Below are 21595 nucleotides of genomic sequence, written 5' to 3'. Positions count from 1 at the left end.
ATTACACACCTATAGGAAGGAGAAGTATTATAGGAATGTTGTTATTGTTGACATGCAAGCTCGGCCCAGAGGGCGTCTTGGTTCCTAGCACCAAGCATGTTAAAGGTATATCTATATATATATATGCTCACGGACACGCTGCGGGGACTAAAGCGACTTTTCATTCCCTCATATATATTTTTTCTGCCGTAAATGCGGGAGAAAAATTTTCTGAAATTTTTTGAAAAATTAAAAAAAAAATGATATCTTAGAAACTTTTGAAGATTTTGAAAATTTTATTTGTATTGACGTATAAGTCCCATTTTTTGGGCGGTCCTGCGCGAATGAACTTGCATAGGTGCAGGGGCAGAACCTAGACGAAAGAGCCCAAACGGCGAAAGAGCCCAGCGCCCAGACTCTGGCTCGCCGCGACAAGCTAGAGTCTCTCTCGTCAGAGTTTCTTATACGGCCGGTAATGTAGATGCGCTTCTTTGCGCGTCTACCTTACCGACAGGCCTGTCGCGCCGCCGAGCCATACTTTTTGCGCACTGCACTGATGTGTACATCGCAGCCGGCATATCTCTAACCCATAGTACGATCGACTAATTTTTTGTCGTATTCGACGGCAAATTAATAACATTGTGGTACAACACCTTCGTGCATACGTGAAATCGGGAGAGTTTAGCGGGTGTGAGGACAGAAAACTTTTGTCGCGGCCGATGCAACTGTCTGCCGATTCCACAGCTAATACTGGACTCCCTGTGTACCTTTTTGCTGCACTTCTCATCGGCATACTTATGGACAAGGAAACAGGTAAGTATTATTGTAAATCGCACAGATTTTGCCCAGAAACTCCTACCATGAGCGAGAGTACACGGGCAGAATTTGTTAAAAAGGTTGGTACTAGCACAGAGAGGTTAATTTGACATTAAAAAGTAAGCATGATCAGCAGCTTATGAATCAGTTGAGTATTGAGATTGAATCAATAATGAATTTTGTTTTAAATTATTCAGCAGCTTTTGGCATTTCGAAAAAGAATAATTATCAATAGGTTTCAATTTACAGATCAGAAGCTATTAGAAATTTCTTAACTTTGAAAATTGAAAACCACGACACACTTGTTAAAATTTTTTCAAAGTCTGTGAATTGCTTTTGAACTATAAATCAAAACCTATTGATAATTATTCTTTTTGGAAATGCCAAAAGCTGGTGAATAATTTAAAACAAAATTCATCCTGCAATCACTTTAATTGGCTGATTTGAGATTTTGGCTAATCACCGATGAAAAGCAAAATGTGAAATTTTTGTCTCATGTACTTGAGAAACCAAAATGAATGTTCCAATGGTTATATTTTGAGTTAAGTTTTTATAGACAAGACATTTTCCACTATTGTCATGCTAATATCAACAATATCTATTAATTACTTAACTCATATAGCATGATTTCATGGAATAAAAATTGTGACTTGGTTATACTATTCTGCTTCATAATTTGTCCAGGTTTAATAATAAGTTGCCACTGTTCCTTCTCTCGTCTTATCATATAAAATGAATGTTAGACTTGATAGCAGTGTGTGTGGTGTAAAGGTTCCTGAGCTTCAAATTCAGTTTGAAAAGTTGCTTCGAACCGGTGTCTTTGATATTTTAATGTGTGCACTTTATTGGTGCATGTCTGATTTCGAAGGTGGCATGCGCACTGGGGCTAAAAAAACCTTCCCTAGTATTAAAGTTTCGTAAGATATACTTGCTTATACAAAGTCTTGGCGCAAAAGTATTATTATTTCTATTAATATAAATTATGACTGTTACAATTTCCCTCATCGCAACTACACTAAGGTCAAAAGTGCACAAATTTTGGATTTTCAAAAAAAAAAATAGAAAAGATTCCCCGGATTGTCACCTTTGCTTTTATTTGGATCGAGTACGTGAAATGATGAATACTAATGTCCGGAGCGAATCGGTAAAAGGATTATTTGTTCAGTTTCAATAAGTCACTACTCTTCGCGTCTATGGAACCTCATCGTACTAAGTTTTGCGCATGAAGTGAATTTAAAACTCGTTAGCAACGCGTGAGGTATAAATTGTAGATTTGAACTTATAGCTTGAAAAGTCGCCTCGAGCAGGGTCCTTCCCTATTCAACAATACTTTCCTAAAATAAATGCTGTCTTTTTTTAAATGAGCATCATTAAACGAGGTAAAGAGATTTTTAAATTATTCTTTAAGATATTTACAGAGAAGTTTTATTGTCCTGTACACTTTTTTTAAAGACGCATTGCCGCTTGCTTATTTTATAATTTCTGTCTGAATTATTTATTCAAAATTATTCATTCCTGCTAGTCTTCCTTTGATGTTGTATATTTTTTCATTTATACGAGTACTAGCCGCAACTTTTTACGATACATTACAATAAACGGTGTAAGAGAGATGCAAGAGTCTTTGGACCTGTCGGCCTGCCGGTAAGGTAGATGCGCAAAGAAGCGCTGTCGCATAAGAAACTCTGGCGAGAGAGACTCTAGCTTGTCGCGGCGAGCCAGCACGCAGCACCGCCTCGTTTCCCCGCCGCGCGCTCTCCCACTCTGGGCGCTGGGCTCTTTCGCCTAGGTCCCAGGGCCAATGCAGCCTATATATTCTCGAAATAAAAAAGTGTTGTTTTACCTTGAGCAAAAGTGCCACATTCTCTCCGGGCACCGTAAATCGAATGTGGTACTTTTACTCAAGATGTTGCAAAAAATATTGTATAATTGCCCTCGGGAGGTAAAACGGTGAGCCCATAGCGAGTGTTTGCACTTGCTATGGACTCGCCAGTTATTTACCTCCCTCGTGGCATAATACACTATTTTTGCCACACTTTTACTTAATAACATAGTTAAAGCCATAACATAATAATGTTGCATGTTGTACAGTTTGTATATCTATACCTATGTACCTATGTCATTTTTGGTCCACACCAACAGACCCTGTGCTGCCATCTAGGCCAAACTACTCCCTCGGTAACTGAGTGTCAGAGTGTGTGCGCGGATTACGTAAAAAAAATAAAGGGTTAAGCGCTCTGCTTTGTAGAGAAAGGCTGATCTCTGTTTTTAACCTCTCATCGTTTGCAACTATGCATTGAAATTCCAAATTGAATATTTTGGGTGCCTTTTCCGATTGGCGTGATTTGTTTTCGACCGTGAAGAAGACGAATTCATAGGTTAAATCGAAAATGGGTCTTTTAAGGTTAGTTGAGTCAATTTATTTTTCAAACAAGTGCTCGAAGTTTTAAGTAATTAACCCTGTTGTTATGAAGTATAGAGTTACTCAAACTGAACAATCATCAGTAGGAATTTCTAAAAATTATATTATATTCAGCTACTTTTCATACATTCTATTTCAAATAATATAAATCAGTTATCTAATAATAATAGTGCGAAAATTATTTATTCCGCTATCCACATAATATTGCCATGATGATATCTGTATTTTTAGGTTTGCTATCAAGAGCAGTATAGCAGGTGGTGCTATTTATTACACCGTCCAAGAAGGTCTCTGGGGAACCCCAGAAGAATCGGCAAAGCTTTACAACAAACTGTACAATAACATTAGTCCGCTGGTTCGACAGAATGTACCCAAAGAAGTTGTGGAGGAGGTAAGTTTAACATTGCATTCACCTGCAGTATTAAATGTAAATGTATTTATGCAAAATTAAACAATGTCGATTGTTTTATTCTAGATCCACCGTATACCAAATCCATCGGATTTCAAGAGATGCGTAGTCTACCATTGGAACAACGGAGTTACAACCAGTATCAAGTTCCTTTCTGAACTGCCAGAACACGTGTCAAATGGCATTGACAAAATTCAGAAAGAAATAGAGAAAAGTAACTTATCCAGCGGTGAAGCCACAAAGTCTAAAGAATAAAATCTAACGATTATAATTTATTCCCATAGGTAAAGTTTTCGCGGGAGATGGTGTAGATAAGAAGTGTTGAATTAATTTATATTGTGATGCAAACGACACCTTGTTATTTCAAATAAAAGATATTACGACAATCAGTAGTTTTCATCCAGAGCCATCGGTAAGGTAAACACAGAAAATCACATTTTATCAATTTCATCATGAGCATGTTTCATTGATTCAGATTCATGTGAAATCCATCATCCGTGCATCGAATACTTCAAGACTACAAAGTTATCAACCAACCAAAAGTCTCTCCTTCTATTTTCGTTAGCACTAACTGCGATAATGTTTACAAAGCTCAAATTTGTAAAAAGCTCGATTTTGCAGCTCCCACGTCAGTTTCCAAACGAATCGCGCATCGTGAATATTTTTAAACCCTACGTACAACGTGCTGGGAGGACTGGAAAAGCTTTCCGCACGCGTATGCGAGCGTCAACAAACAACGCGCACGCATCAGTGCCTCGCGTTACGTAACGCTCGAACCAGTCGCAAGTGCAGCAGCCTTCTACGGGCATATATATAGCTTTGTTGTCAAAGCCGAACGGAAAAAGCAACCAGCCCCCTGTAGACTAAATAAAAAGAGAGAGAGAGAGAGAGAAAGAAGTAAAAATCATCGGGTGCAGGTGCATCGCAGCGCATATGTATAGCGGGGGTCGCGCGCGCTCAATGTCCCGCGCCGCCGCCGACTATATATGTGTAGCAGCAGCGCGCGGGAGTATAAACGCGCGCGTCGGCGCCGTGTCAGTCGAAGTACGGCTTCCCTCGGGTTAGCAAGTCCGCGCGAGAGACGGAAGGCATCAGTCTGCGACAGAGTTTGCGCGCGGCTGTGCCGAGAGACACTGCACCGCGGGAACACATGAACTGCTGCCGGTGATACTTATTGTATTCGTACTGACACAGCGCAGAGAGACACGAAGACGACAGGGTGGTGTCGATCAAGTTGCGGAAGAGAAGGGCTTCCCAGAGTACACTATATATATAGTTATCCGATTAGAGAGACGCGCGAGAGTGCAAGGACGTGATGCGGAGCCAACAGCAGCTATCCCTCGCAGCGGCCGCGACGATCTGCGTCGTCCTCGCGGCGAGCTTTCGCTATGGTATGTTTTTTTCTCTCTTGATTTCTGTGAGCGCTGATTTTTGCGACCTAACGCGATTTACGCGCTTTATTAGTCCGGCCGAGCCGTAGCGAACGTGATTGGAAATCGATGAAATTCGATCATCGACGATCGAGTGCATCAATGCGCCGTAAATTTTACTTATCGACCTCGGGGCTCATGGAAAATCGCGTCAATTCTATTTCCATCTTAGATGGTTTATCTTCATTCTTCTCATATCCCTAACTCGATAATTTTCAACCTTCTCTCGACGAGCTTCGAGCGGAAAAATGTTTGCAATATTCGCTCGCGTTCTCCTTTTGCAAATTCTAAACGTATACGCTATAATAGCGAGAATATGTATTATACTTTAGGCTGCAAGATTACGTAATGCTACACCTATTCCAGGGTTACAGCAGATCGAAATCTTCGAAATGGCTCAATCCGCGCGCGCGCGCGCGCGCAAGCGAACGAAACGCTGAAAGTTGAAATAACGAGTCGCGCTGTTGGAAAAAATATTTTTTAAATTTTAGCTAACTCCTCGATATCGCGCAGGATGATTAATTATTAAGAAACAATAATCGCAGTTTCTATAATAGAGATTCACCTCGCATTCAAAATTAACGCTTCATCGGTCGATCCAAACTTAGATTTCATTACATCGATCTATTTGCGCAGCGACGATCTCGAGCTGGAGGAAAAAAATCTTCGAAACAGCCTTGGACTGTAGACTGTGTGTACGTATCTGCGCAAAGTAATGCGGCAATTGAGCGAAATCGTTGTGCCATACACTTATGTCATATATAGCGCGCCGCGTGAAAATCCGCTCGCGCATCCCTCTAGAATGTGTGTTACGAGCGTTTCCATTTAATCGAGCGATGCCTATTCGTTTAGCTCAATTGATGAGCATTGAAAATGAAGCGCGTATGTGTGGATTAATCGGGCGTTATTCAGATATTGCGTAATGTACTCTTTGTGTGTCCTCGCGTTGTCTGAATAAATAAGGTTTGAACCATAATATATTTACGCGCGAAGCGCACACTCGAGTAAGTTTAATTGTCGTCGCGATAAAGCTTTAATGGCATTTAGTTATTATAGGCTATGAATTGGCTTTTATTGATCGATGGGTAATTTAAAAAACTGTCGACAACGCGTCCAAAATACAGGCTTTTCAATATATAAAAACGCTCTCTAGATAAAAAATCCCGGCGTTATTACACCGGGAAGAGGATTCCGTGCGCGCTTATTGTCCGACAATAAAAAGCCCGAGCCGCGCGCTCGCGGTTAATTGAGGGCCATAGTGCATCGCAGCCGCGGATTTCTGAATGGCAGCTCCGCTCTCGTGTATGAATGGCGAGTCGAGGCGCGGAGATTCCGCACGTGTGTTTCGTCGCGGCGCGCATTGTTCGCCGCGAGTTGCGCGATGCGGAAGAAGCAGAGAGAAAAGCTGCACAAAAGGGAGACACTGTGCACTATGTACAAGCAGGAAGATATAGCGGGTTACGTGCAAGGTCGCGCGATTAACCGTAAACCCTGATGATAGTTCGTCCTTTATTGTTTGCCGAGAGCGCGAGGCGTTTTTTTCATTAGCATAACATGTCTTACAAGCGGGTGATTTTGTTTTTTTTTTTTTTGTTTTCGTTCGATCGTTGCGTAATTTTAGGGAAACCATGCACTACTCGCATTTAAGGTTTCGGTTTTAAAACATTTCAATATCGATATGCGGACGTTGATAGGTTATTATACTTGTATACCGATGCGTTTGTGTATCATCAGAGGTAAAAAGGATCAATGAGCTGAGAAGCGATTCTTTGGAATGTCTTCAATTATATAAAAAGAATTCTGGAATGGAAAGGCAGCTTTCGCGACGATTGTCAGCCTAATAAGCTAAGGGATGAAAAAAAAGCAGCTGTAGAGCACCCTTTGTGTAAAACACAATGAAAGCATCCCATCATCCAGTCTTCGCGATAAGGAGCTTAAAAATTGCCGGCTGATCAATCGGCTGTGTGCATCGACAATATGAGTACCCTCGTTAGGCACGAAAATTCGATTTCCACCTTTGACAATCTCGCTTCCCTGCAAAGATCGGCATATCGTTATAAAATCGGATCCCGTTAGAAAATCGAGAGCATAGCGCGCGCACACACACACACCACTTTCCAGACCTAAAGCGCGCAGCTCGCGCGAAGTGCTACAAGTGTCGGCGCTACCAGCCTTGGGGGACTTCCCTTGATGGGACACACGGCGCGAGAGTATAGTATACTTATATATATATACCATACCTGTCCACCGCGGCAATTTCACCACCGTGCGACTACTCGCTGTGTACACGGGGCTGCAATTTGACGGGGCAATGATCGTCGCGAGGGCTGAGCCGTTAAATTCGACGGTTTTCGTAACGCTCGGCCGGTTTACATGAAAAATATCGGGTATCGCTGTGCGTGGGTATCGAGTTTTCGTCGATTAGTTTGGCATATATCTGTGTTTCACCGCTATTACTCGGTTATAATTTATCGCTCGGGGACGATCGCGGCGCTGTCTGAAAAATTCGACGAATCGATGACGACACTCATCTGTCGCGTCCAGGTATATATATATAGGTGTACACACATGCATATGCACTCGCGCGAGTCTATATATCGATTCGGCGGCGTGGCTTTGAACTCTTAGACGACGCTCGCGACGCCTGCAGTCCGCTGCAATCGTATGCGAACGATGAAATTTCACGATCGTGGGTGGGAGAGTCGCGGTGTATAATAAGTCGGCCTTCGCGAGCCCCTGCGTGTGTTATACACTTTGCTCGCGCTCGTGTGGATTTGAGCTTTTTTCGCCTCCGCTGCAATAGTCTCGATATCTGATGCGAATTTTTCTCTGAGAAATGCAGCCGAGTTCCTTTTGATTTACCAAGTAACTATATCGCGTTCTTACTATTTTCGTCGCTTAAAGTGAGCTTGCGATACGGCTTGCTGAATATTTAAGCAAACTTCGTTCGAAACTGCACAGTTGAGCGTGGATAGAGGCTTTCTAAAATTTCATTATATGCAGCGTTGCGCGCTGTGATGATCGGAATTTCGACGTCTACTAATTGAGTTAGCCTCCGCGGTATATATCTATATTATACCGTCTTTTAATAACAAAGAGCTAGCTTTCAAAATTCATTAATATATCTAGGTCGCGATATACCTCTATATGTAAAGACGTCGGTTATTTTTGCTTGTCCAATTCTCGCTCGGAACGTGCTCGCCGCAACTAAGTTTGCATAAAATAAGACTTATAGCATAGACAGCTTTATCAGAATATATCTCTTTTATATTATACGAGCGAACGTCTGTGTAATAGCCCTGCTGTACATTTCGAGCTCGATGAAATAAAATTTCCATTCAATATTCACGGGCGAGCAAAAATGTATTCGTATTCTATCTAAAGATATATACCGAACGCTTATTGTAATTATTTATATGAGTCATTCGTACGACAGCGAGAGCAACATAATACACAAGTCCACGTGTCCGCGCACTCTTAATCGATGCGAAGTGCAGGCATCAATCGCTATCGTATAACGAGGCTTAAAACAACGAATCAATAGATCCCCTCGAGGCGATTTTTCAGAAGAAAAGCAAAAGGCTCTCGTATATAAACAACGGGTCAGCTTTTCCTTCTGCTACGTAAATACACGAAACGTAAACGCTCGGCGGAAGAATAAAGCAAATTCAATTGCTCGCGAAAAATGCGCGCGCACGAGGTCTTTGCCCGTCTCGGGCGGCCGCGTATAAGAAAGAAAAATGTGCATAACCTTCTTCATCCCCTATGCGAAATTCCGCGCGGGGTGAAAAAGTAGAGCGCGAATCGCCCCTTTTCCGAGAGCGCGTTTTATATCTTCGCGCGCGGACGTGTGTGTGCGTAGCAAAAGCATCGCTGCAGCTGAGAATTCATAATAGATGTGCGTATACGCGCGGGGGGCGTGCTTTCCTAGCTGCTGGCGGGAGATATCGAGGTTCTTTTAAATTTTTGAAATATTATACTGCAAGCTGTAAAGAATAAGCGCGTTTCGTCGAATTCCGGAGTACGACAAAAAAAAAAAGCCATCAGAATTGTAGCGCACTCGTCTGGCATAGTACAGAGAGGTCTAGAACACGATGCTGCTGCAGAGAAAGCATGCGCGCTTGGAATAAACTGGAGAGCAGTCGGGGGAAGCCCCTGTGTGACTCCTTGCTCGTTATCGGCTGCGCGCGTTACCGGGTCTTCCTGCGCTCTTCTCGCTTCTGCCATTTGTCTCGACCAACTCCCTCTTTCTCTGTCTGCCGGCTATATCGTATACACGGCTGATTCCATTTCTACGTCTCTCATTTTTATGCCCCTACTCTTTTCCCTTCCTCCACTGTCTAAATATTCCATTTGCCACGACTGCGTTCGCTTTATTTTTCTCTCATCCGCCCTATACATATTTTACACGGCGATTCTTCCCCCCCCCCCCCCACACACACCCCCCGCGCTTTTCTCGTTAAGGAACGAATCGTCATTCGCGGATTGCGTGTAGTGGAGGACTCAGCTTTTTTCCTCCCGGCTCTTTTCAAGTGTATACGCGATTTTACACGGCGATGTGGAGCGCCTGAACTCTGTGCATAAATTCTTTGTGCAACAGCGGGGCTTTCATCGGATCGCGCGGTTATATAATTGCTGAAAGGCTTTTTTGCCGGCAATTTTCTTCGGCGTTATTTTCTCTTTCGCTCGAGGACGCTGGCGCCGTGTGTTTTGCGCGCACGGATTCACAGAGCCGCGAGCTGCACCACTCGAGAAGGCAGTTAATTGAAAAACTCGCCGCAGCTGGCGCGCGGATAAAATGTGTGAGACTTTTTTTAGCCTTAATTAAAATTACGCTATTATTTCGTCGCACGCGTTCGCGTTTACATCGTTCTTATATAACCGACGAGCCCGAGATTCGAGGCTCCAATTAAAATATATAAAATATCATTCCAGCGGTAGAGTGGAGTCCGCGGGGAAAGCCCGGGATTGCGGTTGGTTGAAATTTTGGTACAACCTACTGCTTCGAACGAAAACGTTCATTGCTGAATATAGGGACTTTTTTAGCTTGATCGCATATATAGAGCCGATTTTCTATAGTTCGCTGCCAATGCGGGTAGAAGAATCGAATTAAATGGCATCGACGAATCAATATTCAAATATCCTTATAGCTAATTCGACTATGCATATTTTACAAACATCTCGTCTCGATTTAATAAATCAATATGTAAAAAACGTGCCAGCGTTAATCCGTGAAATCGAAAAGAATTTCAACTTTAACATTTCACTCAGCTAAAAAGCGAGCGCGAGTTCCACCGCATTTTCGCGTAAAAATGCTAACTCCTGCTGTGAAAAGCCAATATTCCTCGTATTTCAGCGAATAACCCACGTATATATAGCTATTCCCTTTCGCGCACGCGAAGAGCCGAAGCTAGAAAATCGTCACGTGTGGGACCCCTGACGTCATTACAGTTCCAGGCGCACAATATAAATGTCGATATGCTTCGTCAATATTCGCTCCAGTTGCCGCGCGAAAAAGCATCAGTCGAAACTTTGGCCGCCATGGCCCAGTTGCGCGAATATGCGATAATTAAATAAAGGGACGCCGGTCTAGCAATCGATCGCGCGATCGCAGGAAATTTCGCCTCGGCATGGTACACAAGCGATAAAGATATATATAGAGATAGAGATAGAGATAAAGACGGACAGACCGGCAGCTGCAGAACCGGCGGCGGGTTCGCACACTGCGAGAGATATCGAGCGACCCACTTTGCCCCCGCGGACTCTTCTCGCACTCTTAGATGTGTGTACAAGGCTCGCGAAGCGCAAAGCGAAGGAAATTGATATAGCTGCGCTACCGAAAGTTCGTTTGTGACTCAAGAGAGAGCCGATCGCTTCGCGCATTATTTTTTCGCGAGTTGAAACGATAAGCCGCGGTTCTCTCTCTCTCTCTCTCTCTCTCTCTCTCTCGAGTGGCGTTTAATTACTCGATGTACTTTTAATTAGACACGTGTGCAGTCTGCGGCTACTTTTATTGGGCTTAATCAAATCAAGTGACATGCGACTCGCTCTGGGTGCGGTTGGGAAACACGTTGATACAGCGGAGCTTTTAATTGAATTAAGGCAGACGATGGTATGATTTATTCATCGAATATAAGATATGATCGAACTATGGATCCCGATTCCGTTTACACACGTCGCTTAACTATATCCGAGTGTTGTACATCGTACACGTTCCTCAAGGCTACGACCGGTCAGGCGCAGGTTGAGGATAAACTTTAACGACTTACTTTACAAGACTCTGCAGAAGTATATAATACAAAGTTTGCGTGCGCCAAAGTTTTTTATTGTCCCCCGGAGGGCTCTTGAAAATTCCGGAGTTAATCGTGTGACGCGCCTTTCTGCTTCATAGCCTTTATACGGCGTAAGTTTGGAAAATTGCAAATTTGAATTATTCGCTTCGTCTGTCGAAATGCAGTGACAGCGACTATACACACAGCTGAGAAAAAGCCCCGGAGCCGTTTGTTTATTGACGAAACGACAAACGTCGAGTATAGTATAGCAGTCGTCGGCTGACACAAACGTGTCCGTCATTGTCGACAGCTTTGCTCGAGTGGCCCGCGGGGGGTGAGGTACTACAGACGAGACTTTTCTTCTCTCTCTCTCTGAAGACGCTTTCCTTTGTGCAGCGCATCAACATGCGCAGCCGTAGAGTAATTCCTCCGCATCGGAATTCACGAGCTTGTTATCCAAGCCCACGAGATTCGAAATACAGGCGTGCGGGAGATCGAGGAACTTTTTATTATATTTATGACTGTTTATGCGCGGAAGTCTCGAATGCGTGTAGTTATACTTCTCGGACGGATCGTCTCATTAAAGCAGCGCGAAACAAGTCGCTGAAACTTTTCGATGGCTCTATCTCTTGCTTTTGCTTTTATTTGTCTCGCGTGCGACGTCTCGGCGATTTATATAATTCGTTTAATCTCGACGCGCTGCGCCTTTATTGACGTTATTTTCGTACGCGAATTCATATTTTTAATAAAAGCGCGGAGCTCGAGTCAGCGTCAATTACGTAAAAATCCAGGAGTGAAATGGCACGCGAGAGAGAGAAGTACGCGGTAGATATTAAACACACGTACGTCTCGCGCAAGCTATATCCGAAAACTGCTCAAGTAGATCACGTCGGATATGGTCAGAGCCGAGAGCTGCAGCAGCATTTTTGACGAAACTTTTCTATCCCGACTGCTCTTTCTCCGCTCGCGTACAATCTGGTTAGTCTCGCTCCATTATATCTTGTACAGTTCTATTATATTCGGCGAGAAAAGCAACTTTTCACTTTTTCGATAGGAGCTATGTCATAATCGCGCTTGAGTGACTTATTCCGGAAAAAGCTAATCATCGTCCTTTCACGCGCGCTGTACACGCGCGCGCATTAATCTCCGCGGCGGCGACTCTCTCCTCCTCTCGCGGACGAGGGTCTTTTTTTATCACGTCTCGGCTCTCCCCCATAAATTTCCATAGCGCCGTCGATAAATCCGCATCTGTGTCTCCTCCGGCGCGCATTAGCCGCGCGACGCAAAGTTATATGCTCCTTTGCTCTCGTCGCGGAGCTTTTTCGCTTGGAGATTGCGCTTCTCTCTCTGCACACGGTATATCATACTTTGTAGTTCCGCTGACGACTGCTGTACAACCGTATAAACTAATCGGATGAAAGGAACGTTTGTCGAGAGCTCTATCTCGGCTTAATTAATTTTCCAAGGCGGTGCACACACGCGGTAGAAAAAGGCGCGCTCTGCTTGAATATTTAAAATTAGTCTCTCTCTCTCTCTCCATATATTTCTCTGTGCAGTGTACAGAGAGCTGGAGAGCAGCTGAGTTGCATTTCCGGACGACCGGTAATCGCTATAATAATTATAATTAAGGAGAGTTTCTTTCACAGGCATTATCATGGTCCTTGGGGTTGAATTTATTTTGCGGAAATATACCAGCTGGGAAAAAAGCTCGGAATAGCTTGGTATAATCGGCTGACACGCGTTCGATATAAGGCAAAAAAGACGCGGGAGTAAATTGAATTTTACTCGCGGTGGCTCGAGTTGTTAATTAAAATCGCTCGAGAGGACGCGCATAGTATAGATGCGCGGGAGAGCAGGTTATCGGAAAATTAGCGGTGTAAGGCGTCCAATGACGATCAGGCACACTCGACTTGAATTTTGCTCGACTCTGCAGATGGGAAATTAATTAGATTTTTTCATTTTTCATTTTGCGCGCGTACAGCGTTGAAAAAAAACTGTCCAATATCCGCTATAGTGACTAAATCTGTCATCATATATATAATACACAGCTGTATACTCGATCCGATAAGTCAAACTTATCGACACGCACATCAATCTGAAAGTCGATAAAGGAAAAACTACACTTCCTGCGCGCAAGCTCACGAGCGAATTAAGCGCCATTAAAGAGATGCTGCAATTTTCCCAAAGCGCGCAGTGTATATGCAGAGAGCCCAGCGCGAAAGCTCCTAAAAAGTGGACTGCTCCATGCACTCGCGGCGAATATCGAAGGCGAATCGCTATACATGCTTCTCGTCGCATATCCGCGTGCTTTGTCCTCATACAGGCTTTTCGTCGGCGGTCGAAACCACTACTCTCGCGCGTAGTTCATCGCGACTCCGGAAGACTAGGCGCCTCTCAGAATTAAATTCAGATTCACGGAAAAAGCAGCCGTGATCCGCGTGTGGAGGCGCTGGCACGTGACCTCGACTCGCTGGAGCTCGCTCGCTTTTGGCATTGATTTTCAAGGTTCACCTTGAAGAGCCACTGCCGCCGCTGCTCTCGAGCTGCGCTTATTACACGACAGCGAGACATCAGCCGGAGATCGATGTCGCGGCACATGGACGCGGAAGTCAGCGCAGCTCATTGAGAGAAACGCGATTCTTTAATCGAAGCTCCCTTGATGATTCCTTAAATGCGATTGGCTATACGCCGAACTCGTCGCTAGGAAAAATTCAGAGCGCTGAGATGAAACTTTGAATAATGGAGCTTTCGGCCTCGCGCCAAAAAGCGCGCGCATCGTTATAATATTACGTAAGCCATCGCAGCGCCGGGCTGCAGCCAGTGGAAGCATCGGCGCACGGTCAGACGCGGGGTGGGAGCTCTCGAGCTGTGTATAGCGGCGCTCAAGGTCACAGGACTCGCGCTCCAGCTGCAGCCTTGACTCTTCTCTTTCCCTCTCGTATCGGAGGAGTTTCCCTCTGATTTTCCGCTGTTTTTCAGGACGAAGGAGGTGCCCAATCGCCGCGCTTCCCTCGCAAACGCTCCATACTGCTATACAGTCTACCCTGACCCTTGTCCTACATGTTATATACACGCGTATATTACCAGGCCTCTCTATCTTTCTGGCATCGGGAAATAGCTGCCGCGGGGGAATATGTAGGCAGTGGGTCGATGTAGGGGGGTCGGCTCCTTTTTCGCCCGGCTACGTCATCGCGGCGGCGGCGGCGGCGGTGGCGGCGCACCACTGACCCACTTACCCCCGCGCGGCGAGTCGAGACCGAGACTGATATCGCACCAGTATATTGCCGATCAAAGTTTAATGCTCGTTTATTCTTTTGCCTGATGATGCTTCGTTTCGATCTAGAGTGCGACTCTGGTATGGAAAGTTGGCTGCAGGCCCCGCAACTTCTTGCTGTGCCGTGGGTTGTAAGGGGCTGAAAAAAGCTGTATCGAGTTACGGTATAGATATAATTCTTCGGGCCTGACTGCTGATAGAAGAACAGCAAGACTGCATTATAAAGTTTCGGACCGAGTATAAGGGTCCGAACTGTTTAATGCGAAATGTTCGGCTAAAAAGCCGACTATCCGCGCATTATCAACAATTCGATATATTCCGGCGGAACTTAATCAAAGTCAGGATTAATGCCAATCGGATAAGCGTCAACGTCTGGCTTAACTACAAAAAATTCTCTCCAGGAGCGGCGGTGATCTGCTACCAGTGCAACAGCGAGTACGACCCGAGATGCGGCGACCCCTTCGACCCCTACAGCCTTGGTACGGTCAACTGCAGCTTTCAGCCGCGTCTCGAGCACCTGAACCACCTCGAGCCGACGCTGTGTCGGAAGATCACCCAGAAAGGTCAGTCGATTTTTGTCACGTTCTAAGCTCTTGTTTCTTTATAGGTATACACCGAGCATCGATTCGCTCCCGTGCGCGAGAAGTAGTTCGCAATTACACGGTATAGGTATTTATTCCGGTTGCCGAAAAAAAAGCGAACTGTAGCGCACGAACGAGGTCACAGTGTTTTGCATCCAGACGTAGAAAAACAAGGAATCCAGATATAAATATATAAGTGCAGGTCGGAGGGAGTCTTGCATTTCAAAATTAAATATAGATCCTTATGCGTTTACAAAACTAGGACTCTCCGATCTATACGTGTACATACAGGATTACGATTTTCTTACATTTTCTCGCGAGAGCTGCTGATTAAATTTCCGAGATATTTTAACTCGGGACGAACGGCCGCTGTAAACGCTGTAAAGTACAAATGGCGGCTTAAAAGGTATCATGGATCCCGATTCGCTAATCGTCGTAGCTCCGCTCTTATATTGATATTCCGTTATATTGATACGCGACCATTCTCGTTTTGTTTTTATTTCACGCTGATAATCGACTCGTCACCTGGTCTGTTCGCTCCAGCGATCCACGCATGGACTGGTATAGAGCGAATACAGAATAACGCGCATGAAAAAATAAGAAATCTCGAGAAAAATCGAAGTAAGCTCGCTCGAGGATTTGGCAAAAGCGCGCGTCGATCGCCCGTTCGTTCGCTCTCGCGGCGTCGACCTCAGCTTGCACCGGGCGCATAGCCTGCATTGCGGCGTCCTCGTAGCAGCGGGCACGCGAGTCTCGCCCCTTACGTAAGCTGCCTCGGTTCGCTTTTCGACCAATATGAACTCGGCTCTTATCTTTTTTACTCTTTAACCCATGTGCGCTCATGGGGAGCGGGTTACAGGTGGTTGCGTAAGACGTACGCCGCTGCTTATTCCGGGTCATTGGGTCGTCGGCGGGGCGGCTAGTAATTCTTTATATTCCATACATCCGAGGGAAAGGTGCTTTCCTTGGCAATTGTGCATCTGAATGCTTATTCCGATATGCTTTAAAGATTAGCCAATACTTATTTGTGTTTCATACTGCTCTAGTTGTTTAGCTGTTATATTAACGACATTTTATTATATGCAGCCGTTACGTAACGCTTGTGCTTGAGCTCCGGCATCGCAGTATTAAAATTACCGAGAAAGCTGCGCAGTATATATATATATAACGATAGATTATACAGCTCGACTATAATGAAGTCCTCCTGCCCGCTCGTCCCCCACTCGTTAATGACGCGATTACGGTATTATATACGCCTATATACAGATACAGATAGTTCTCTCTCTCCCTCTCTCTCTCGCGTATTTAGCCGCCGCAGTGTAGCCCTTTCCCGCGTCGCCCGGGGGTGAGTCGACCGCGTGAGATACACACTCACACATACATACACAGCGAGCATAGTCTAGTTACATAATACGCCTCGCAGCCTTTTCAGGATCGATCGAAGAGAGACCGAGCAACTTTTCTTCTTCTTCTTCTTCTTCTTCTTCCGCGAAATTCGATTATAGCCGCGTCAGCTGTGAAAAATTGGGGCTAATATAAGCACAAGAAATTAGATTAATAAGGCGTCGAAAAAAGTAGGTAATTAAGTCTGCCCCCCCGCCGCGCATCCGGATTTTATAATTCTCCTGGGGGCTCGCTCCTGTCCAGCGGACCAAAAACTTCATTCCAACTTCAATCCCCCTCCCCCGTCGTATTCGACTATCCGAAGCGTGAAGAGACTCTTTAAAGTTTTCGAGTGACACGAGTGCGCGCGCGGGGGATTTCGGAAGGTTGATTACGAGCGATATATGCTAGTCTGGAAATAGAAAATTTTCCAACGTTCGCCGCGGTTAATTTTCAGCGTTGCAACATCGTGCTCTCGATTTCTCTCTCGTCAATTATTACCCTTAAATAGATTACGATTGGCGCGCGATTTAAAAATACATGGAGCGACGAGATCCGTTTTTGGATCAATTACGCAGACGGTAAATTGATTAATTAGCGCGAGGGATTCGGCTGCAAAAATTCCTGAGCGAACGGAACGTTTCAGGAGCTGCTGTAGGTTATCGAGCGGTAATAGAAGAGCTATGTCTATATAATACGTTTTTTTCCGATTGGGCACAGAGGTATTTTCGAGTTTTTAAATACGACGGAGCTGATGGGAGCTTTCGTCAGAGCGCGGATAATTATAAGCTTCCAAACTTCTTGGCCGCATGCCAATTCGAGCCAGCTTACATTGTGTTGGCCGTAAGAATACGACTGGTCTCGCTTCTCTCTCTCTCTCTCTCTCTGGAAAATTATTAAAATTTCGAGTCGGCCTGCCAAATTTTTTCAACTCGTCCTTAGGTTCAACGCGAGAAGGGCCGGAATAACTTTCTAATTGCGATTATATGGAATTAGCCTGATGGATTACACAAACCCCTCGGACAAAATGGGGACATTGTAAGCGCGATTGAAGCATAGGAATGTTTGTTCTCCGCAGTGTACGGCAAGAACCGGGTGGTCCGAGGCTGCGGCTTTCTGGAGGACGAAAAGGCCGACGACAAGAGCTGCCTGAAGAGGAGCGGCACTCACGACGTGCGGGCGCTTTACTGTTCCTGCACGACCGACCTCTGCAACGCGGCCGATCGCACGACGTCGAGTCCCGCTAGTTTGGCTCTTCTTCTCGGCCTCGGACTGGGCGTGCTGCTCCTGGGACCCGTCGCTCTCGCGCCCAGGACGCCCTAGGGACTGGGCCATGTGACTCATCTTTGCCTAGTCGGTAAGCCAGGATTTGCGCTTTACTTTAATCTCGAGAACTATTCGATTATTGACAGCTCTTCTGTCCTCGCAGGTTCGCCGAGTCTCGTCGATAAACCACCAAGGCAACGAAAAACCGGCCGGAGTATGTTATATACAACATCTCCGTAAAGAATAAACGAGAAAAAAAAATCAAGAAAGACAGGGTCGATTTGCATATGCAACGCAATAACGAATACCGGAGCGCAGGAAGAGCCGCGATGCTGTTGTTATACATACATATATAAGTTAATTCGTTCATCGTTTATCCTTTATTCCACAAGGCGCGTCACATTTCATATTAAATACACGGGATCGACGCAAACTGCCAGACTTGAAAAAATAAAATACAAAAGAGCGAGGTGATATCGACGAGTATAATGAGGATACAGACGGAAATTGATATATAAACATTACGGTTTCGTAGACACACTCGCGCACGCGTTTATTCATTTCGAAACGATACATATATGATTTGCGCGCGCGCGCGCTGCTACATATAATATATATTACATACGATTATGCCTATACTTATATAATATTAATTATAAAAAAAATAAAAGAATAAATAAAATCGCGCCGGCTGAATCGACCTTTTTAATCGAACGCGCGAGACTTCCATTTTCGATAAATATAAAAAATAACGGAAAAAAATAATAATAATAATAATGGTCAGCTGCCACTGCTGCTGCGCTGCTGCTGCTGCTGCTGCTTTGTTATATTGATGATTACACGACGTGTGTGATAAACAAAAAGAAGTACGTCCTTTTGCATACACACATACACCCAAACACACACACACCGGCCCATCGTTTTAAGAGAGCGAGTATAAAAACGATGTACGGAATAAAAGGAGCTTTTTTAGTAGAGGAGAGACTCGCGGCTACGTAAATGTAGAGGTTCTGGAAGAGAATGCCGAGGAAACGCGACTGTTTTAAGATTATAATTATAAAGGTTTTTAATACGCTAATAAAGATGATGCGGAGTACGAGTTACATAAGTGCGTCGCGGAGCCCTGGCGCGATCGGCCGGTCATTCATTATTATTCCATTCTTTTTGCGTGTCAGTTGAATTTCCGTTCTTCCGCTCGAAACACAGCTTTCTTCGAATTAAAAAAAAAAAGAAATGAAAAAAGAAACCGGCGCAGTCTCCCGTCGATCGCGTCGAGGCCCCGGCTAACGATAATAAACAAAAGCGCAGGGATTAAAAAGTACGTTACGTAAGTCTATAACGCCTAGGATATTATAATTAAATACTAACTATAGTATAATTAAACGAAGCAAAGCAAAAAGTATAGAGTTTAAAGTTTAAAGTGTAAACTAAAACGCGGAAAAAAAAAACAAAAGAAATAAGCCACCCCATCACCTGCTGCTAGCCTAGCTGCCAGCGACTAATAAGGCACGATTGATGTGCGCGAGCGCCTAGTTTGTACTTAAGTAAAACTAATGATATGCCATTATAGGTCTCGAGACTCGAAGGAGAAAAAGAGCAAAAGCGAGTATAATAACGAAGGATTTGCTATATGTCGGTCTACGAACCTTGTAAGCTCTAGGAATTTATAAAAAGCACTAATCAACGATTCCGAGGAGTGTGTACCTAAACAAGTGTAAAAGTATAGCGCAGACAAAAAGAAAAAAAAAAACGAGAAAATTTATTAGCGGAAATTTCGCTTCGAATTCGTAGAGACACAGTTCCTCGTTAACCGTACGAAAAATTACTAGTACGTAGAGAGAGAGGCGCACTTATGCGCGTGAGAAATTAGCCATACAATATACAAAAACAAGGATAATAAAGCCTCGCGGCGGTCGTGATGGATTTTCAAAAAGAAAATAAACTGCAGCGGCGGTGATCCTTCCGAGGAAAAATAAGAGAATATATGCCCTTGATCATAACGAATATTCAACGCCGCCGATGAAAATGAAAGTAGAACATCCCCTATGTATACACACAAAGGACGCCAGCGAATCGTCCGGAGCAGAGTCGTAGAGCAATACAATACACACACACACACACACACACACACACGAGTTTCGAGCGAAGCTGCGGAGTCTGTCTATACCTTTCTCTCTCTCTCTCTTTCTAACTCTTGTTATATTGTTATGTATAAATAAATACGGGGGTATATTACGTATAGTACGCGCGAGCGAATCGATTGGCTTACACATTCTTTTGATACACAGGGAGTCGGCCTGCAGCGCTCGTCGGGCAAGTGATGGTACAAACGCAGCTTTCCTCTGATAAGGGCGGAATCGAGCTACACAAGCGACGCCTTTGATCGCGAGAGACGACTAATTATATGAAACGTTGGGAAAATTTCCTGAATTATGTAAATTTATAATTGAAAATTCCGCGAATACCGTTGCAGAGGCATCGCGCGCGGGCTCGTAAATTATTACGCAACGGAAAACGACTTGCGTAATGTATATGCGTCGGCGACGCGGCTAAGCTCGTCGCTTCTCAGCTACTTATATATAGGTAAGGATTCATTAATCGCTTTTACTTTCTTTTCTCGTCTTTGGGCCGTTTTACTGTACACTATATAGCCCACCTTCGACGCTTGTATACCGCTTTCTTATCGGCCTATAGTAAACGACTTGTTTTTCCCTGTGCTATCCTACACTCGATCCTCCGACTATATATATAGCTGACAAGGCAAAAACAGAGATTCTAAACGCAACGAGACATATCAGAGCCTAGATTTATCGTATAGCCTATTCTCCTTTCGACGTGGTCTAAGAGCAGTAAAAGTATTGTTGTGCAAAAACTGAATTTCGTAGACACGAGATCTACGAGTTTCCGAAATTTCGACTGTAAACGCTATAATAGGCATAAGTTTCTCCGATAACATGCGAATCGAGTATAGTATATACGCTATATAAACGATAGTTACCCCGATATATTTTTCTTTCCTATAAGATACTCATATAAGAGAATGTATCCGTAAACACCAACGACTTTATTTTTATAAAATAAAGATGAAAGAGACCCTTTTTTATTGTGCGATAAATTTAACTATCTAACTAAACTCACACACGCCGGGCAAGCGAATTGACGAACAAAGCTATTATATTGTACACTATATATTTTTTGAGAATCCGAAAGTACCAAGTTTTGCACAGAAATACTTTTAGCCAGGATTTGATGGTCGTGCATGCAAACGAAACACATTGTAACTCCGAAGCCGCATCGCCTATATAGAAGCCATACATACAGCCGCGGCGTGTCGGACCGCGGCTCCGCGCACGCATTGGCCTACAAAAGTAATGCACGGATAAGACGAAGAGAGTTGGACTTCTGTGCGCGCAGGTGAACGATCGAGGGCATATCATACATCGAGACATCGAGTCGATGCCGACGTAGCGGGGGACAGATGCGTTTCTTTCCTCTTTGACGCGAACAAAATTAATACAAAACCATTCCCTCCGATTGTATCGAAAGAATGTCCTAGTCGAGGTAATGATTGATTAATTTATAATATATATTATATATTGATGCCGAACGATATTATATTGTACACACAGACACACATTGTATAGATTATATTATTATTGTATCAATAAAGTGTTAAATGGTTACCAAAAAAGCTATCCAAGGATTCTTGACTTGGAATTTTTTTTATTTTTCTCTCAAAAGTTGGGTAAGTTTAAATCACGAAGCA

General features: G+C 44.2%; 2 protein-coding genes across 3 annotated transcripts; both read left to right on the top strand.

The window, feature by feature from the left end:
• The first annotated feature begins 554 nt into the window (after nucleotides 1-554).
• Nucleotides 555-21532, top strand: LOC100119541. Of its 2 annotated transcripts, none has more exons than XM_031927403.2 (4): nucleotides 555-792; nucleotides 15001-15162; nucleotides 17642-17920; nucleotides 17993-21532. In XM_031927403.2, exons 1-3 carry the CDS (start codon nucleotides 699-701, stop codon nucleotides 17884-17886), a joined length of 501 nt encoding a protein of 166 aa, XP_031783263.1. In that variant the 5' UTR covers nucleotides 555-698; the 3' UTR covers nucleotides 17887-17920; nucleotides 17993-21532. The 2 variants fall into 2 exon arrangements, with proteins under 2 accessions (XP_031783263.1, XP_001603295.2); XM_001603245.6 differs by lacking the exon at nucleotides 555-792 and adding an exon at nucleotides 4555-5014.
• On the top strand, nucleotides 2525-4009 carry LOC100115502 (MICOS complex subunit MIC13 homolog QIL1). Its single transcript, XM_032598026.1, has 4 exons — nucleotides 2525-2683; nucleotides 2935-3196; nucleotides 3446-3605; nucleotides 3690-4009. Exons 2-4 carry the CDS (start codon nucleotides 3183-3185, stop codon nucleotides 3876-3878), a joined length of 363 nt encoding a protein of 120 aa, XP_032453917.1. The 5' UTR covers nucleotides 2525-2683; nucleotides 2935-3182; the 3' UTR covers nucleotides 3879-4009.
• Nucleotides 21533-21595: the final 63 nt, after the last annotated feature.

Source organism: Nasonia vitripennis, chromosome 3, assembly GCF_009193385.2.
Source record: "Nasonia vitripennis strain AsymCx chromosome 3, Nvit_psr_1.1, whole genome shotgun sequence".
NCBI lineage: Eukaryota > Metazoa > Arthropoda > Insecta > Hymenoptera > Pteromalidae > Nasonia > Nasonia vitripennis.
The sequence above is the reverse complement of the archived record's forward strand: the minus strand, read 5'-3'. Positions and strand labels throughout refer to the sequence as shown.